The sequence below is a fragment of the Numida meleagris genome, chromosome 5 (genome assembly GCF_002078875.1).
Source record: "Numida meleagris isolate 19003 breed g44 Domestic line chromosome 5, NumMel1.0, whole genome shotgun sequence".
Classification (NCBI taxonomy): Eukaryota; Metazoa; Chordata; class Aves; order Galliformes; family Numididae; genus Numida; species Numida meleagris.
This window is the reverse complement of record NC_034413.1, coordinates 35,932,396-35,952,416: the sequence shown is the minus strand read 5'-3', so window position 1 is coordinate 35,952,416 and position 20,021 is coordinate 35,932,396. Positions and strand designations below refer to the sequence as shown.

At 48.6% G+C, this 20,021-nt stretch overlaps 2 protein-coding genes across 7 annotated transcripts in view; one reads left to right on the top strand and one right to left on the bottom strand.

Annotated features, from left to right (window-relative positions):
- GBX2 (gastrulation brain homeobox 2) lies at positions 1-1,324 on the top strand (the record flags this gene model as incomplete). Its single annotated transcript, XM_021400148.1, is given in 2 exon segments — positions 1-240; positions 698-1,324. Coding segments are annotated over 2 exon segments (767 nt in total), but the record flags the coding sequence as incomplete, so codon positions are not given.
- Positions 8,498-20,021, bottom strand: part of AGAP1 (ArfGAP with GTPase domain, ankyrin repeat and PH domain 1) — a 334,310-nt gene continuing 322,786 nt past the window's right edge. For all 6 annotated transcript variants that reach the window (XM_021400246.1, XM_021400245.1, XM_021400243.1 and 3 more), the window contains 2 exons: positions 16,393-16,648; positions 8,498-16,045 (listed from right to left, as the gene is read on the bottom strand). In XM_021400246.1, coding sequence (XP_021255921.1) covers positions 15,842-16,045; positions 16,393-16,648 — 460 coding nt within the window. In that variant the 3' untranslated portion in view covers positions 8,498-15,841. The remainder of the gene's footprint in view (positions 16,046-16,392; positions 16,649-20,021) is intronic.

The following is a 20,021-nucleotide window of genomic DNA, read 5'->3' as shown; positions in this document are numbered from 1 at the left end:
TCTGCCCGGGGCTGGCGCAGGGCATGGCCCTCACCTCCACGCTGATGGCCGCGCTGCCCGGCTCCTTCCCCGCCTCCCCGCCGCGCCCTGAGGCCGCCAGGAAGTTCGCCCCCCCGGGGAACTTCGACAAGGCCGAGGGACTGCCCCCCCCGGACGGCGGCGGCGGCGGCGGAGACGACGGCAAAACCGGGGGGGGCCTGCTGCCCTTCCCCGCTGCCGACGCCGTGCACGCATCGCTGGGTGAGTGCGGGCCGAGGGCGGGGGTTGGGGGGGGGCGTGTGGGGAAGGACCCCTGGGCTGGAGGGCGGGGGACAGGGCTACAGGGGTTCGGGGGGGGACTGACGGCCGGGGATCGGGATTTCCTAATTTTCTCACTTCTTCCGGCCCGGAGAGAGGAGGTTCGGAGCCCCTCGGTTCGATTCAGTAGTTGGAATGTGGGGCCTTGGGTTGGCGCCTCTCTATTAATAAATTCGGGCATCGGAATCGGGGGTTCGGGCCCGGGGGTTCGTTGCCCGTGGTTCGATTCAGGCTTTGTAATCGTCGGGTGCCCGGGACGGGGCTTCGGAGCCCCGAGGTTCAATTCAGCCGTTGGAATTTGGGGCCCCGGGGCCGGGGGTTCTCAGCCCTCGGTGACATCCAAACGCCGGATGCGGGGCTCTGGGTCCGGGCCCTAACGGGGCTCTGTGCTCGGTTGCAGCCGGGGCCCTCCGCGGCGGCCCCAAGGACGACCCCAAAGCGGAGGAGGAGGCGAAGGGCCGCGAGGAGAACTTCTCCATGGACAGCGACCTCGATTACAGCTCCGACGAGAACGGCCCCGCGCCGGCGGCCCCGCGGGAGGAGGACTGTGGCGCCGCGCTGGAGGAGAACCCCCCCAGCGCCGCCAACGCCGCCGCCAACGCCGCGGCTACGGGGAAGAACCGACGGCGGCGGACGGCGTTTACCAGCGAGCAGCTGCTGGAGCTGGAGAAGGAGTTCCACTGCAAGAAGTACCTCTCGCTGACGGAGCGCTCGCAGATCGCGCACGCCCTGAAGCTGAGCGAGGTGCAGGTGAAGATCTGGTTCCAGAACCGGCGCGCCAAGTGGAAGCGGGTGAAGGCGGGCAACGCCAGCTCCAAGGCGGGGGAGCCCTCGCGGAACCCCAAGATCGTGGTGCCCATCCCGGTGCACGTCAGCCGCTTCGCCATCAGGAGTCAGCACCAGCAGCTGGAGCAGGCGCGGCCCTGAGCGCCGCTGGGGGGGCAAAAAGTTGACAAACAGGGTTTCCGACGGACCCGCTCTGAAAAGAAAAACGAACGACGGCGGAACCAACCAAAAAAAAAAAACAACAAACACAAACAAACACCCCCAGCCTCCCCCTCCCCTCCCCCCCCAAAAAATCTAGAAGCGACACGACCCCACCAGCGACCCCCGAGTGACGCAGCGGCGCCCCCACGCCGGCAGCGAGCGGCCGAACTGGAGGCGGAACGCCGCACGGAGCGGGGCCGGGGGCCGGGACCGCAGCGCCCCGGGGGACTGGAGCGGGGCTGGCCGCTCGCTGCCGGGACCCGTCGGTGCGGGCCGCCCCCTCGCAGAGCCGCGTTGAGAGGAGAGAGGAGGGGGGAGGACGGATGGACGGACAGACAGGCGGACACCAAGGAAAGCACGAATTCACCGTTGTGGTTTAATTTATTTCGATGTAGCCCGTTTCCTTCTAAGTTATGAAATTTAAGAAGCCAACTCCCGTCTTGTGAATAAAAACCGACAACGAAACAAAAAGGCACGCGCACACACATACACACACACACACACACAACCCCTCCACCCCATTCCCCTGCCCGGGTTCGGCGCTGCGTGCGGCTATGGTCCCATTTTTTCCGCTTTTCGCCCTTTTTTTCGTGTTCTCCCGGAGCGCCGCGCGGGGCCGCGTCTGGGGGCAGCGGGGTAGCAGCCTTCCCTGAGGGGTTCGCTGCGACTCCGGGGAGCGGGAGGGTGCCGCTTTTATCCCGATGTCGCCTTTTTTTCGGCTGCCGGGGGCGGGGGGGGGGAAGGTGAGGGGAGAGAGCGCGGATTTGCCGGAAAAAAAAAGTGAGAAAACGGGAAAAAACTGGAAAAAAAAATAATAAAGCAGCGCGGGGTGGAGGGGGCACGGGAGAGAAACGGGGCTTTGCAGTGGCATCGCGCAGAGCCGTTGCACTTCATTTGATTTTGTTGGTTTTGTTTTGGTGGGTTTTTTTTTCCTATTTCTCCCGTTTTTAATGCCCACCGACAGCCGCACCGCGGTGGCTCCGGGACGGCCGCAGCGCTTCGCTCCTTTCGCTTCATTTTGGGACCGTTCCCGTGCGGGGCCGGGACACGCGTGGGGCTCCCGCGTGGGTCCCCCTCCGTTTTTCAATTCATTCTGTACGGTCGTTATTACCGAGAACGGACGGAAGGGAATCGCAGCCCCCACCGGTGTGGGGGCACTGTGGGCAGCGGCCGCTCCCCCGTGGAGGGCGGGGGCGGTGGGGGGGTCCTCTCGCATCGGAGCGGGGCTGGGGGCGGAGGGGCAGCCCCGGGCCGGGTCGGGGGAGGCAGGAGATAAACAACGCGGGGCTGATGGCTGTCATCATCGCCATCATCGCGGTTTCATTTGGCTGCCTAATGAGTCAGAGCGCGGGCAGAGAGAAAAATTGTCAATCGCCCGGGCTCTAATGAATTTTTTTGCAAATTGTAATCAAGCCAGGCCGTCTCAGCTCGCTGATTAATGAGACCCAGGAGGCCCGGCCAGCACCTCGGCTTTTTATTCCATCCCGTCCTCCCCGCACTAAATTAACAGCAACTTGTCTGAGCTTCAAATTAACTCCCAATGATTAATTCTGATGGGGGGGTCTGAAGAATAGCTCGTCCTAATAGGCGCTGGCCTCTGATGCTGTTTGAAATTAATACACTTCGCCTTTGGCTGCCGGCTTTAATCCAAGGTTGGGTTTTGACATCACTCTATTTGTTGTTCCAATAAATTCCTCTCGCATCTGCAGATCAAATAATTGCGCCGCACGGGGAGCACTGCCCCACGGCCCCGCCACGGAGGGAAGGAGAGTGGCTGCCCCGGGAGTGGGGCTGGGGGTCCCCCCCTCTGTGTGCGATATTGTAGATTGTATATCGTATTTATGCTGCGTCCATCAGCAGGATGCCCTCTCTGGTGCTCTCCTTTAATGAAGCCATCACTGCTTTTTGCTGCTTCCCCTCTTCTCCCCCCCCACCCCCCCTCAGCCAGGAGGGGGTCCCCAAGCCCTTGGAGGTGCCCGGCTGCCTCCTCTCTTGTTTCCGTTGGCACAGACCTAATTGGTGTCATTATTTCAGCCGGGGCTGGCGGGGCTCCGTGCCTTCTGCCTGCCCCCTTCACCTTTGGTGTGCAAGACGGGGGGGACCTATCAGGCCTGTGGGAGCCCCCAGGTGCCCACATGGGGCTGTAGAGGCTGGCAAGGGCACCAGGGCTGAGCAACCCCACCCCTGTCCCCAAGGGGTATGCACTGTGTCCTATGGGGGATCCCGCCGTGCCGTCAGATCCCAGGAATGGGGCTCAGTGGGGCTGAACCCATCCTCACCCACATCCCTTCTGGGACAGCAAGCAGCGGTGGATGCAAAGCACTCCATCACCCTCGTAAAGCACCTGGCACCCCAACGTATAAAAGCAGCACCGTATGCAGGAAGACAACCTGTATGAATTATAAATTGCCTCATAAAGCCTGAGTGCGGCTCCAAAATACTCAGAACCGCATGTGTATGGGATGCAGCAGCGCAGGGATGGGGAAATCCCACCGGGCACAGGACGAATTCCCCCCTAGAGGTTGGGATCTCGCAGCCGAGCCCCCATGTCCCCTCCTGCCCCCCGGCCGCCCCTCGCTTGCTCTTTTCTCCCTCCCGCTATGCCCGGCCCATAGAGAGCCTTAATCTATTTATTTCGAGCCACTTCATCCTCTCTCCAGCTTTTGTCCCGGCCTCAGCCTCAGGCTTTGTGGCAGAGCCGCTGAGGTTCTCAAAGCCCCTTCCCCTATAGTTTGAGGTCTCCTTGCCTGCCTGAATTACAATGGATAAAACAGGATTACACTGACCCGATCCCATCGAGCCCTCCCTCCGGCTCTGCAAAGCGTCTCGCAGAACTTTCCTCGGGCTCTGAGCGGCTCAGGTTGGGCTCAGGAGCAGTACCGAATTTTTAATGCTCCCATCCCATCAATTAACAGAGCGAAAGGCAAACAAAGAGTGGGCTCGGACTCTTCTGAGCATCGCTACGGCCATGGTCTGACAGCATCTATCAGAATATTGCCACTCTGAATTAGGGCCATTTTTAACGTGCACAGCTGTATTCTTTTTTTCCCATCAATGTTGAGCTTTGAAGCCCACAACTGCTCTTTCTCCCCCTCCTCAATTATTTTCATATTTCAACATTTCCAAAGCGGCAATAAGTTCCTGCAAAAGAAGGGTAATAGGAAGGCTCTCTAAGAGAAATTGTTAATTTGGGATTTATAAAGGACTTTCCTTAATGAATAATAGTTGAGATCGATCTGTCTTCCTGCCTCATTCTGCAAAGTAACATTTGTAAAGCGAGCTGATCCCAATTACTCCCTCTAATAACCATCTCCGTTTGGTGAGCGGTCTCCGAGGGATGGCACAGAAAAGCCCCGCTGCCATGGTGCTGCCTTTTTTGGGGTCCTCCAGCCTCTCACACCCCGTGTTCCCCTTCTCCCTGCACGGCACAGCTCTCAGACCCTGCAGGAGGGATGCTCGGTCCTGGGGCTGCACACCCCTGTAGGGCTGTAGGGCGGGATGCTGCAGCCAAGCGTGGGTTTGGCCATTCTGAGAGCCTTCTCCGGCTGCTTTGCCATTTCTTCCCTTTCATCTTGCCTCATACTTTGGCAAAATAAATACCCCCCTTTGTAATGCCTTCGTGTGGCCAGAGGGAGCTGAGAAGGGGATGCTCCGGGTGCTGGAGATGGAGAAAATCCCGTCCTATTTGTTCACCTGGTATGAACCTCAGCGCAGCAGCCAATAAATAAATTGGAACCATCTCCAGACCTGATTAGCTTGCTAATTAAGCTCAGTTACAGGGAAATCTGCAGTCCATCATCCTGCCCGTTACCAGTTAGATGTGCAGAGCGGGAGCAATAGGCAGGGTACGGAGGAAGGGCTGCACCAAAATCTGCTTTCACAGTGCCCAGAGGAGCTCAACTGGATGGGGTGGCTGGCAGCCTTCATGTCCCCAGGGCCACCTGTACTTGCACCAGGGGAAGCTCAGGCTGGATATCAGAAACAATTTATTCTCAGAAAGAGTGGTGATGCACTGGCACAGGCTGCCCAGGGAGTGGTGGGGTCACCGTCCCTGTGGGTGTTCCAGAGCCATGGGGATGTGGCACTGAGGGACACGGTCAGTGGCCTGCTCCCCCAATCCCTTCAGCCCTCCTCATCCTCTCTGACCAACACAAGGAGTCTCCCCAGCTTAAAAACAAACAGATCCAGAGATGGAGGAGCGCAGATTGGTCAGGGCAGTATGCAAATAAATAAGTGCTAATTGCTGGCAGCAGTGTTGCATGTCAAATGCAGTTATTGTGACCACATTTATTGGCCAATTAAGGGCTTTACTGGACATTAGGCGAGATAAATTACTGCCTGGTGGGTTTTCCAGTCCTATCACTGATGGAAAGCAGTTTGTGGTTTTCCTACGGCACGTTTGGTGGTTTCCCCAGCAGTAATTGCATTTCCCTAAGGCAGTGTGCAGTCCCCTTCCTGGTAACTCATGTAAGCTGTGCACTGCAAAGTTGTGTTCTGGGGGAAATTCTTTACTCAGAGGGTGGTGAGGCCCCAGCACTGCTGCCCAGAGAGCTGCGGGTGCCCCCTCCCATTCCTGGAGATGCCCAAGGCCATGGATGGGGCCCTGAGCAGCCTGAGCTGGTGGGGGGGCAACATCTGGAGAAAAAGTAATGGGTGGTGTGGATCTCTGATCGATTTGAGGCTCCTCTACCTGATTTTATGCAACTATGAGGGATGCTCCGAAAGTAATGCCTCCTGTTTTATGATGACAGCCCACGATGTCAGAGGCAGATGTTGGTGGTACGGCAGTAGAGGTTGAACCTTCCCACTATATCCCACTACGTTTTGTTGCCGTGTGACAGATAGCAGCAGAGGGGCAGGCTGACAGAATGGCGTCTGACGTGGAAGTGCACAGGAAGCAAAGGTGTGGGACTGAATTCCTCCATGCAGAAAAAATGGCACCCACTGACCACCAATGCTTGCTGAAAGCTGATGGAGACCAAACAGTGGATGTTAACATGGTGAGGTGGTGGGTGGTGCACAGCCAAAAATGAGTAAGAAATAGCACAACAGACAAGGGGATGCTTTTAAACGAGAGCTAACAGCATGCGGTACCTCCGGAGCAGGAGACTTTGGGCTCCAGAGCAGCTTTCTTGAGCAATTCCTCCCAGGATCCACCAAAGCAAAGCCTTTGTAGGCATGGGTGGAAACACACAGCAAGGCCTTACAGCAGAGCAGCAGTCTGGTCCCCACAGTAATTACTGCTTTGTTCTTTTTAAAAAAAAAAAGAGAAAAGGGAAAAAAAAAGAAAAAAAAAAGGGGGGGTGCCCCTGCTCCTATTATTGGAGGCAATAGTTCTCCTTCAAAATCTCTTTCCGACCTCTGTTGCCTTCTAGGAGAATATTTTCTTTTCTTCCCAGGCATCTGTGCGTGCCACCAGCTGAGAGTGTTCCAGGGGTACGTGGGGGTGGGCTTGGGGGTAGGTGAGAAATGTGAGAATGAAAGAGCTGTAAAGCTGCTCAGCCCCACCTGGCGCCTGCATCTCCCATGGGCAGCTGGGTCCCAGGGGGTGGTTAGTGGGAGCAGCCAGCCATGCCCACCGCCAAATCAAACGCTGCACCCCTCACAAGGGGAGGACTGGCGACGGCCAAGAAAAGTGGCACCACAGCTCCACACGCCAAGGAATCCAAAACAAGTGCTTATGTTCCAAGACCCCACTGCAAATTAAGAAGGGTAGAGCACAAAGCACCCACCTCCTACTTGGGTGATGATTTGAGACATGGTGGGGTTAAACATGGTGGAAAAGCCTTGCAAGAACAAAGCGGTACAGTTGCTGCATGACAGAACAGTGATGTAGACCCAAAATACGCAGAAAAAGAGAAAAAAAAAAAAACGCAAGCCATCCTACTGTTTTTCATCCCCCACAGTGCTGGTGCAGCCTCCTTGGAGTACTCTGAGAATTAAAGAGCAAGAAAGGAAAGAGGAAACCTCACCAAACCCCAGTCAGACCCCCAGCAAATGGCACAGAGCCAGCAGCTCCACGCAGGTACCGGCAGACATGAAACCAAAGACCCAGCCCTGTACCCTGAGCAGTCCCACTCTGTCTGTGGAAATGCCAGTTCGCCTTCCTTGTATTGGCCAGCTGTTCTCTAGGGCCCATGCACTGTGTTGGTCATTGGACTAGGAGAAGATCACAGAATCATAGAACCATTCATCTTGCCCAGCCCATCTCCACCATGCTCACTGACCACATCCCTCAGTACCACATCCCCATGGTTCTGGAACACCTCCAGGCATGGTGATTCCACCACTCCCTGGGCAGCCTGTGCCAGTGCATCACCACTCCTCCTGAGATTTTTCCTAATATCCAACCTGAAATGTTCCTCATCTGCTCTTCTCCATGGTTTATTCCATAGCTGCCACATCCCCCTCTTTACATCTTGTTTAGAAGGAAATTCCCTGCTCTTCCAACCTCATAGCTCTACTCATTTCTGAACATCCCTACCTTCTTCATGGCGACCTTTTTCATCCCATTAATGCACTTAAAAAAAAAAATACTGAATGTTACCTGCTTTTCTCCCTGTCCCAGAGCAGCTCTGGTCACAGCCGTCTGCACCAGGGCTGCTGTAGTGAACCCCTTTGGGCCTGCTGAGATTCCCCGTTTCTTCTCACATCATACATGGGCAAGATCTTTAAAAATGTAAATAAAAGCCAACCGGTTGCCCTTCGCTCTGTGCTCACAGAATCCTAATGGAGAGCCGTGATTTTCCTTCAAAGAAGTGATTAGACCATACCATACCATGACCTTAAAGATGTTTTATTATTCTTATTTTAAATGATCATTTCAACCAATTTAGCAGATACAGATGTAACCGTTACTGGCCTAATTCCTTGGATCTCCTCCAGAGACTCTTAAAGCTGAGGTGCAACGTTTACTGCTCTCCCCTCCTCTGGGAGAAGGGCTGTTTTTAATGAAAGCCCACGTATTTTTGCTGAGAGATCTGTCATTTAGATCATAAGCGCTTTCAGAACTCTTAGATATACACCATTACAGTCCGGTGACTTATTGCTTTTTAATTTATCAATTTGCACCATTCCCAGCTCTTCTGACATCCCTGGTCTTGGATCATACTTCATCTTTATTGCTGGCGAGGAGTGACAGTATCTCATCATTAATACTGGGTGAAGCAGGGCTGGGGCAGTTGTCCCTCAATAACACCGCAAAGAACAGAGCTGTGACGAACAAGTTTTCTTGTCTTTATTAGAAAGAGACTATACAATATAGCAGTCTCCCTCTGCAGTACTTTACAACTTTTTTCCTTTTTTTTTTTAATTTGGAATACTGTACAGCTGACACAAAAATCTCAAGGCGAAGAGGGAGGAAAGGGAAACATAATACAAACTGGCATACGTAATCAAAACAAAATCATATGAAACAACAAGCAAAGTGAAATGTTTATCAATCGTTTTAATTACAGTACAAACAATATAAATAAAGCATCGAGTCATTGTAAAACAAACTTGCTGAATGAGGTAATATAAAAACAACAGAAGACGTATTTTTTAATAATTTCCACACTGTCTTGTCATCATTTATATATTACTATTTACAGAAACAGAAAAAAAACCAACCAAAACAAACCTTGCTCTAAAGCCTGCCATGTGCTAGGTATCTCTGCCTCTACCCCAAACACAGTTCTCAGGTGTCCCGACTCACCTGGGCAACCCCTTCTGGTTTCCTAACCAGAAACACAAGCATCACAAAGCAAAAAAAAATGCAACGACATGGGGCTGAGCACCCCTGAACACCAAGTCCAGCCTTTGCATCACTCATGGGCGTGAGGGGAGGAACGGGGCACGCATCCCAGTGGTGGACTGACACCCAACCATGGCCCTTGTGCATCTGAGCCCAGTTCTGCCTCTCCCAGACAGCTCTGCCCTGGATTTGGCAAAGCCCATAGGGGTGTGCTGAACCCCAGCCCAACCTGCCCACCAGTCTCCCCTGGTATGATCACAACTACAACCAAAAGCAAGAGTAGAGATGGTGTGAGCACACCTGTACGGGCTTCCCTGCTCTACTGGTACATGCAAGGCCTTAGCACATGTTGGCTGATGCTTATGGCTCCCTCAAAGCACCATGTGAGAGTTCAATGGCCAGAGACCTGGGTAGGGATGAGGAGGTGCCCTGCTCCTCACCAACATCTCATCACGTCTCCCTCCTCGGTGACCCTGTAGGCACACAAAGGACCCAGAATACCATTGGATCGGCTGCAGGAGGGCAGTCCCTGGGCCCACACTTAAATTTAGTCAGAAGGCGGAGTCTTAAGCACATTTATAAAAAAGATAGGGCCTCTGGGAAGCAAGTCTTCTGTCCTTATCCCCATCCACATCTCCTTCCCCAGTGCCCACAGGCTGCTGGGCTGGGGTTCCCATCCCAATCCAGGCGGCCAGTTCAGTTCCAGTTTCAGAATTCGAGTGTTGCCATCTGAAAGAGCTGAATTTTTGCTTTGAGACAGGTATCTCTGCGAACCCTGAGCTTTCCAGAGCCAGTTCCTGCATCTCCCTGCCCTGTGCAGTACCTCGCAGACCTCCTGCACTCCTGGAAATGGCTGGCCTGAGCCAAACTGGGAAACATGCCCGTTTATAAACATGGAACTGAAAACTTGGCTCCAGCTTCGGGCTGTGATTGATGTGTAAATGTGTGCGTGGACACTTAGATGATGGCTGACAGAGGTATGTTGAGCACATATGTGTCTACATACACACACACAAATGCAAAGCACTTTTAGTTAATCTGGTTAGTGACATCCATGCAATACACTGCTTTACCTTAGGACTTCACTGCACTTGATGACCAACTCAGCTCAACCACTGAGCTTCTAGATGTGGGAACTACCTGCCAAACAGCACCCAGAGCCTTCCTCAGTCCTGCCTGGGCTTGGGGCTCACCTTCAGCATAGTTTCATTCCCTCCATCTGGCAATTAGAGACCAGGAAGTGCTTCCAGCTTCCCAAGAGGCACTGGGGTTTCTCAGAGGTTCCCACGCAGTTGCCCTCACAGTATTTAGCTACCCTAACCACAGGCAGAGGGAGGTGGGAAGGACAGAAGGATGAGTTCTCAGAAGCAAAACACACTGATCAGTTCTGTAGAACGTGGCATACACAAAACAGCTGATGGTGCATTCACTGCCAGCAAGCAACACGGTCATCCCAAAGGCATGCCATTAGACCTCCATAAGCCCCCCACCCCCCTTCACACTTTGTACATAACACACAGGTAAACAATACTAGCTCCGAAGTATCGCAAAATAGGCAACTGTTAGGACTGGAAGCAAATACACGCCCAGAAGTTCATGGCCAAGAGAAAGCAGAAGCACTGCATGTCAGCACAATCGACTGCTACCACCTGAATATGCTCCAGGGATTGGAGAGAGGTGAAATGCACAAAGACATTTTTCCTCCATCTGCCCCCAAGAAAAGTCCCCCAAGCATTCAGGGAGCAAAAGTAAACTGTGGGAGTTAATTCATCCACACATTACTGTAGCCTGAAATGAAACACAGGGGCCAAGATCACCAAAAACATGAGTAGTGATTCAGGGTGAGGGTGGCACTGAAGAAAGACTGTCTTATCTTCAGAAATCATGCAACCCTTCTTTCAAAACAAGACCTATGGACAGCTCTGAATCTATCCCCTGTTTAAAATGTGAGACACATTCAGCCAACTCAAGGGAACTACTATGAGATGAAATCACCAAATATTTAAAAACTGGCCCACGATAGAAAACAAACAAAAACTAGAACGGATCTACCTATCGACAGCTTTGGATAGTTTGCTCTACTCCATACTTTTTCAAACAGGAGATTTCCTTCTAATAAGATCATTTAAACCACTGTAGGTTTTTTTTTGTTTGTTTGTTTGTTTTTTGGTAGCTTAGAATATAAGAAGTCAAAATTCTCTGCAGAACCTTTTCATTTGTGGTATTGAGTGGATTTTTTTAATCTTGATCAAAAAGAACTTCAAGCTGGAGTGAGGGTTCCTTTCTGCTATGCAGCAAACACAATGGCCAGAATCGTCCTACAATAAATTTTACCCATGAATCAACTCAAATGGAAGGAGATGTTCAACAGAGGATCCAAGACTAATAGACAGAGATCCCATGTGCTAACAGCTGTAGCAGGACAAAACAAAGAGTCCTGACGATGAAATGCGAATGGGCAAGTCCTCACGCATCCAGACAAAGTGCCCCACGTTTGGTCCCCAACACTTTCCTTCTTTCCCTTAGGTACCTACAAGTACAACCAACACCCGTTCCCTGTTAAGGTGCAAACGTGGCTCCCCGAGACATTTGTGAAGGGCTCTTCGGAACCCTCTGTGAAATCTGTGCTTGTCTCCACCATTACTACTTTACACTAGAAACTACAAATTACTTCATTTTTCCCAACCTCCATACAAATATAAAAGATGAAGCTATCTGAAAACCGTATCATCTAATTATACTACATTACAGTGCTGGAGATCACTGCTAAGAACATATCTGCACACACACCTCTATTCCCTTCTTTATGTTACACAGCTTCCTCTTGCCAGGGGAAATCTCCAAGTGCCGCTAAAGCTCCGTGCACTAACACACATAATTTAAGGAAATGGGGAAAGACAGCAGAGTAAACAACATTCATGTTTACACGGTTATTATACACTACACCCAAGTAGAAATGCTTACAAACCCTCATTCCTTTCCCATAGCTCATCTGGTCTTCCCAGCTCGGGATATACCAAGATTCTCCAGAAACAGCTTTTCTTCCGCTCCCTTTTAGCAACGAAACCATAAATCTGGCAATGGGAACCCTCGGCCAAATCTTTGAACTGCGAAGACTCTATATTTTCCCAAGAAAATAGTGAGGAATAAGTAAAACCCTCCTGAACTCCTGGTAGGTGAAGGTTCAGTTGCCAGACTCAATGCGTTTGGCTCATCTCCGCTCTTCAACAGCAATTAGCTTAGCGTAAATAGAAGAAAAGTGCTGATGTTAATAGCAAACACTTCCATCTAGTGTTTTAGTCACGGTGGATGAAGTGCAGAGGAAGTGGGGTTTAAAAGGATCCGGGATCACGAAAAGGGTTCAATGGGGCACTCGGTGAGAAACACAGCGACAGTCTCAATTTCCTCAGATAACAGCAACAGATTTACTCAACGCATTTCTGCTGGGATTTCTTATTGACTGGATTTCAATTTGTTTTTAATTTGCTCATCACGTGCTCAAAGGGTGTAAGCAGTCTGGCAAGAGGGCTCCATAAAAACAAGAGGGGCTACATACAAGATGAAGACCTGAAAATGGACAGGTTAGAAGACAGAAAGCAACGGGAACAACTCCTGCAGGTTCTCAAAGCCTCTGTATGTACTGTCTGTCTCCACACCTGGATGGCTTCAAGAACACCCTTTGCAAAGCGCAAATGCATCCGCCTGGAAAGTGCACAGAGTCCTGAGACCTCAGGGCACAAAGCCAAGGACCATGGGGCTCGGCTGATGGAGATTTTCCCTGGGGAAGCCAAGCACAGCCTATGAGAGCACTGCTTTGACATCATCGCTGCCAATGTTGATACATCCAAGGAAAAGCTATGTTTAGGCTAAAAGCAACTGTGTCACTGTTTAATTAAAGTATGAGGTTATTAGCTGGCTAGGCTTGATACATAATTTTTCCTAAAATACAGTGGAAGTTCCTTTTCTAAAAAAATTCTGTTTTTCAAGGTTCACCTGCAGAATTCTTTAAATGAAAGGAGTGTACAATTCTTTTACCCGAAATCTGCACAGCAGCTTGCCTGCCCTTGTTTCTCACATATCACTCTCATCTCTAGAAGAGAAAGGTGGCCCAAAGAGAACATTTAAACTATGTACAGAACATATTTTCAATTAGGAAAAAAATAAGCTCTGAAATGGAACATGCATTGAGAACTTAACCGTGGCAAATCTGCCTACAACGTATTTGAAACATTGGACTTGATTTTCCAAGAGAAACATGCTTCATGTTCCCAGAGGAACAGCAGGCAGCCTGCACCTCTGAGAACATGCTCTGCAATTCCCCATTTTGCACCGTGCCCTCCAGTACAGGTGTAAAGCTTGCGAGCACCACGACACGAGGGCTTTCAGCATCCCACTCAGCTGAACATTCAATGGGCTGTCCTATTGCCAAGGGACCACCCATCAGTACCAGAGCTGCATGGAATGGTGGACAAATAGCAATTATTCCATTAAAAAAAAAAAAAAAATCCCAGTGTGAACAGAATCAGATGTAGCATTAATCTGATGCAGCCAGCCTAGGTTGGATGGAGGAAGACCCCTCTATGGTCAGAGGTCTGTACAGTAACAAAGTATGTAACAGCAACACTGCAGATCAGGGATAGCCAGTCAGTATTCTCATGCTTTCACCTTGGGGCTTACTTTTTTTCCCATGATTTTATGATTTTACATCCAATCTGCAATTTTCTTTTTTTTTCCTAAAGATACCCAGAATAATTTTTTTCCTTCTCATTTTGTGCCGACCTATATTTTGTTTAGCAATTGCTATCCTCCTCCCATTTGTATGTCAAATGAAATACAGAGCCCCAAGGAAGAACAAGATGGAAGGCTTGGGAAATACATAAGGAGCAGGTAGATTTCCAAATTACTATGCTGTGTGCACCTCACTGACTTCACATAATTGCCCCTTTGCCATCTAATTCAGTTGAGTTTTCAACTTTCTCTGTGATATACCCTTCCCCCATCTTTACATTGCCATAAGCCACTTAAAAATTACTTTTCGATCTGCCAAAAAAGTACAGCCTGCTTCCCTGTGCCAGAAACCTGGTTTTGCAGAAAATGGCAGAAGCCAGGATCTGTCTGTTAATACAAATAATAATAATAATAAAACAATAAAAATCAAGTCAAGTATTAAAACTTGGAACTCAAATGAACTGCCGAGGGTACTTTCAACAAGCCATTTTTCTCCCAGAAAGCATCCAAGTTCAGAGTTAGGGCAGGCATGCCCTGCCCACCTCAGTGAAGGCTATCAGTCCTGAAATTAATCAAATCTGATCTGCACACATCCAGACTATGGCTTTTCGTCTTGGCTTGCGAAAGCGTCGTGACTTTTGAACTAAAATGTATTTACAGTGCTGAGAAACAGCCTCTTTTCTTTTCTAAACAGTCTCATATATATATATATATATATATATATATTTCATGCCAAGCGTGCCATAATCTCATTCTGATATGTTCCTCAAAGGCTTGCAATGGAAATAGAGTTCACTGCTGGGGATATTTTCAACACACAGTGATCTGGAATCCACAGATCCTAACTAGTTGCACATTATTTAGTTCACATCCATTACAGTTTATAAATTAACAGAGGTGTCATCTTCTGTACAAAAAAGATCAATGCATATTTATGATTTTTTTATTCAAATAGATTTTACATACATATAATCTAAAGACACAATACAAAATCTGTATAAGTTAGGCAATGCATCACAGGAGTGACCCAAAACTCAACACGTTTACCTTGGCAAAATGACAGAATGTATTTCTGCTGGCTGAAAAAATATTAGCCTTTAATGCATTTATTAATTTTACTAAATGTAGTTGAAATGTTTTTCCTTAGCAGTACTCATTATTCCTTTCTGTGTTTCATAGTTACTCTTATTTATTTTTTCCATTTTGTTTTTACACCAAGGAGACTGCAGTCAAATAACACTCAGCAACTCATTTCCTCTCTTTGGACTGAAAAATTAAACAGATACTAAATTATGACAGTGAATTTAGAAAGGAGGGCTCCAAGGGCTTGAAAGAACATGTCTGAGATAATATGATGCTTCTAAGAATATTGCAATCACATCCAAGCAATCACCGAAGCGTGCCATGTAACTACCTCCTCAGCTAATATGCTTTTTTCTCCGTGATGACTAATCATGTTCTATTAAACAGCGGTAATGCTGGAAGAACTCAACTATACAAGTGTAATGAAGCCAGTATTCTCCCTGGACAGATTAGCTACAACTGATTTGACACATACCATCATAGGAGCTTCAAACCTGACAAACTCTGTGCTTGCTTCTGATTTATGCCGTCAAGCTCTTCAGAGAAGAGAATGAAATCCAGCCGTTCCGTTTGGTAGAGGTGAAATGTACTGATGTGCTTAACTGTCAGTTATGGAAAGTTACCATTTCTTCTTTCTTCTCTCGCTCCCGCTCTCACCTCTCTCCACCCCTGCCTTCTGCACTTGTAGAGCCTGTGCCCAGGGACAACTGTCCCCATGGTCCCATGCCACGCGCCATGTCCTAGAGAACCCATGTGCTCTCGCACGCTTCCGCTGTCCCATTTTCATCGTTTGAGAGCTGTCACTGAAACAACTGCTTTCTCTGCAGCCCCTTTCGCTCCTTCTCATCCCCTTGTGCTATCCAGATGTGCTGTTTCTGGATGGGACAGGGATGCACCGAAGGGTCAAGGGAAAAGGGAAGTTACTGGACTCACAGAGCAGAGCCGTGATGGAAATGGAGGAATATGAGGCCGCGGATGTAATTCAGGTCAGCGAATACATGAGTAAGCTCCTCAGATGATGGTGGGCATCCTTCCACTGCTGTTGTTCCGGTTGTTGTTCTTCCTGGACAGATTTGGAGTGGCCATGAGGACGAAGCGCTCGTCGGGGCAGCCGTACTGGAGGAGAACATCAATGCACTCCTGGCTTGAAGCCTGTCTGGCGTAGGCCAGCGCAGTGTTCCCATGGGCATCGCGTGCCATCACATCAACGCCATACTAGAGAAAGAAGAGATGCCACCTAAAGCTCTGGTGCAGACAGAGTTACAACAGAGGGAGTGAGCTCAGGACAGGAAGACTGGCACTGAGCTGAGGTTGGGGAAAGGGAGGGGAGAGAGAAGGAAGGCAGCAAAACACTGGTGAGTTACACATGGAAGGGTTTCTACAGGGAGAGTCTTACCCTGGAAAAAAATCTGTCACTGAGGTATTTCAAATGGCATTTCCAATAGGTGCTAAAGAATTATCTCCTTCCTCATTCCCCACACTGTTGGTTACTTTCTACCAATGGGAGCAGATGGGAGGGTAACTTACCAACTTTACAGAATGTGTGATGAGCAAGCACTCACCCAGATCAGGAGCTGCACCAACACCACGTTTCCCTTCCTGCAGGCCAGGTGCAGGGCAGTGCGCCCATCACCGTCTCCACAGGTCTCATTCACCTCCTCCCGTGTGCCGTGGGCGAGGAGCAGGATGACCGTGCGTAGATCTTCCTCGGCTGTAGCCCTCAGGAGGTGTTGGCCAAGAGAAAGTTCCAGGCACTGCAGTGGGGCAAGGAAGAGCTTCTGCTCGTATTTTGCACGTATCCAGCGCTCTTTTTCCTCCCTAGAGAAGCCAAAGATAACACGTCACTCTGGCCTAGCTTTGCTGCCTACCAGTATGCTAGCAAATAGCCATCAACAGAAAGAAAGAAAGAAAATAGATCAGGCAGATGGTGACCACATTAGAGTTAAGGTGTGCTGCAAAACACAGTAGAGAAAATGTGCAAAATGTCCATGTTTAATACCTGAAGTGACCAGTACAGCACTGACAACTCTCAGCCACCCCTCCCACACCTCGGCTTGCATTTCAAACTGCAGAGCAACCCCTGCAAGACACAGCCTTGCTTGAAGAGGTGCTTCTTCTTTCAAAAACTAAGTCGTGTTTCCAACGCGAAAGACACATGGAGGGTTCTTCTGTTTGTTTTTCCAAAATGCAGACTATCAAAACAGTACTTTGAAGTGCCATTTCCTCCTGATATGTCAAATAACTATCAAAAGCTTTCTGGGTGCTATTATATTACAGGATAACAAGGACTACAAACAACCGCCTCCACTCCCCGTTACAAAAATTAACATACAATTACATGATCTAAGAGATCAAGCTCTAGACAAAGCCCCATTTGAAGGTACCTGGGGTAATCTGTGCAGCCTGTGAGAACCATATACATCATCTAGCAAGGCAACTTGTTACTGGTGACATATTTTTTCCTCTGGAGTACAAAAGGAAAAGCTCTGTTTACGCCTTTCAGCACTGTTTACACTACTCCCAGTAATCTAGTGTCAGGTTAGCCCTAATCTGTTTTTAAATACTTATGTAAACAGATCCTTCCAACAGCAAATCTGGATTAGTTTTGCATCATTTCCTGGTACATGCAGAGTGACCTTGCTGTGACCTCTCTGGATGCTCTCATGCAGAGCTTCCCAAAGCATGCGCTTCTCTGCACCAATGACAACTCACCCTGCAGACAGGTACAGGCTTTTTCAGAGAAAAAGTGCAAACAGATAATTAACACAGAAAGCGCTGCGCTTAAATTAAACCTTTGAATGATTCCTGCAAGCTAAAAGGCACAAACACAAAAGAAAACATTCAGGGAGCTGCACATTAACCTCTGATGGCAGGATCTGATAAACAGGATCAGTTCAGGTACTCAAGATAGAAAGGAGAAAGAAAGACTTCTGTTACCACTGTGATCCTTAACTCCTCTGTTTTGTAGCTGTGTTGTTGTAAGGCAAAAATACAGCGGCAGTGCTTTGAGGAGGTTGAAGTGACACACATACAGTTATTTACAATTAAATGTGCACTCCGGCAGCATCACATCATCTCTAGGACCAGTACGCAGCTAGTGTTTAATAAAGCTCTCGTCAGTTTTTTAAATATGTATTGAGATACTGAGAGTGTAACCAACACACCCACTCCACATTTAAACACGCCAGACTGAAAAATGAAGTGACTGAGCCTGCTCTGTTTCACACCAGCGACACACATCTGGGCCTAGAGAATTTATTTCTCCTATGCCCATACACCCAAAAGAAAGAATATACTTCAGTTTCTGCCTGCATCGTGACTATCACAATTTTTTTTTAGTGCCGTTGAGCCTGCAAATGAATCCCTCCGTCTTCCCAGACCACTTCTGAGCAACTTCAGGCTCCAGTCACAGCATCAGCTGCCGTATGACCATGGCTTGAAGAAAAGTCTCTTCTGTTTAAACACAAGCTGTTTGATGCAAGTCTCCCACCTCTAATCACTATTCATCATAAACTACATTACAATGTGGCAACAGAGACTTCAGGTGGAGGTTTCAGAGTTTTAGGCCGTTGTTTTACAGATTTGTTGGCCTGAGTTTCACACTTGCCTTGTGCTGCATAGGAGAAGTACAAAGGCAAGTCAGACAAAGTGCTGGCGAGAGCATCCCCTAGACTCCACTTCAGTGCTGTGGCGGGAGCACAGTGAGCAGTACCAACAAAAGCAGAGATGTTTTAAAAGTCTCAGACATTTGGGGGCAGCATGTCACTGACATTGTCTATAGAACGAGATTTTGATCCCATACAACAATTCAAACTGGGTACGAAGAAAGATATGTTCTCTGGATTTTCCCACAGAAAGTTGTACTTAATGACACCGGACTGGTACAAATGAAATTTAGAAGGACCTGTTCTGAAACATTATCTAGAAAGCCAACATCCACAGACCTCCTCTCTCCATTTCTGGCACAAACCATTTCATTTCAAATGGCAAGTTTTGGGGACTTTCTTGGATGACAGCTTCAGCTCCACTACTTCCATCCACCTTAGAACCTGACAACATTACATAAATACTGCAGTTGTTTCTCTGATGCCACAATCTCACTTCTGGGGTCCACAGCCTGTCTTGGTTGAGGTTTCATTTCCCCATAGGAAGGCCAGTCCAAGAGCAGAGTTGTCAGCAGTAGATCACTTAGCCTCATTCCAGTCCCCTGGAGGACCACCGTTCACATCCCCTTTTAGCTAATGAGCTAAAAAATGAATTATTGGAGCAGTCAGCAATAAGAAGGAAGAGGACACACAGTGTTTCACTTCAGCCAGCACTGACATACCTTTAAATAAATCAACTGAATAAGAGTACAAGGAAATGAGAGGAAGAGCAACTAATCAGAAGATACCGAGCCAACACCTAAAAATAAAGGGAATGTACAATTAAACACCCACTAGTAAATATTTCTCTCATTTTCCTCCCTTAATTGTAATACTGGTAACTTCCACTCTAAACAACTCCCTCAACAATACAGTTTCAGTTCTAGTTGTCTTCATGTGACAAGACAAGAATACTTTGCTTACTTTCTGAGCTGCTAAAATTCAGCAGAATCCCCTTTTCAAGATCAGATTAAAGCCAGTGTATTGGAGAGGCATCATCATCAGGTGCTCGGGTGGTACCTATGATACCTAATGCTGGAGAACGTGTGAGCTGCCTGTTTTTTTATGCAAATGCACAGGTGAGTTAGAGATTATAAACTCCTGAGTAATAGATTATAAATGTATTGAAAAAAGAATAAAAGTAAGATCTCGCTTTGTTTGGACTTTCTCTCTCTGAAGCTGTCCATTCAAACGCAGATTTCTGAGAAAAGCTTAAAACCTTTCTGGATATAGAAGGGCCAAATACAATGGGGTAAGACTGCAAAATACTCTGCAGGAAAGGGATATAATCCACTAAGCCATGGCCAAAAACCATCACTGAGCTCTGCAAGTGTCTCCATCACTGGTGAACTCTATGTACAAAGTGGTATGAATAATGAAAACCCTGACAGAGCAGCAATACTGTACATAGGTAAGAGTTATTAGAAACAGATGAAAATTTCACTTCTCAGTTTATTTTCATCTCATTAGGTGCTTGCTTCTCAAGATAATGTCCAATTATTTAAATTACTCTGCCAGCCACATCACATCATTATTATCTTGAAACA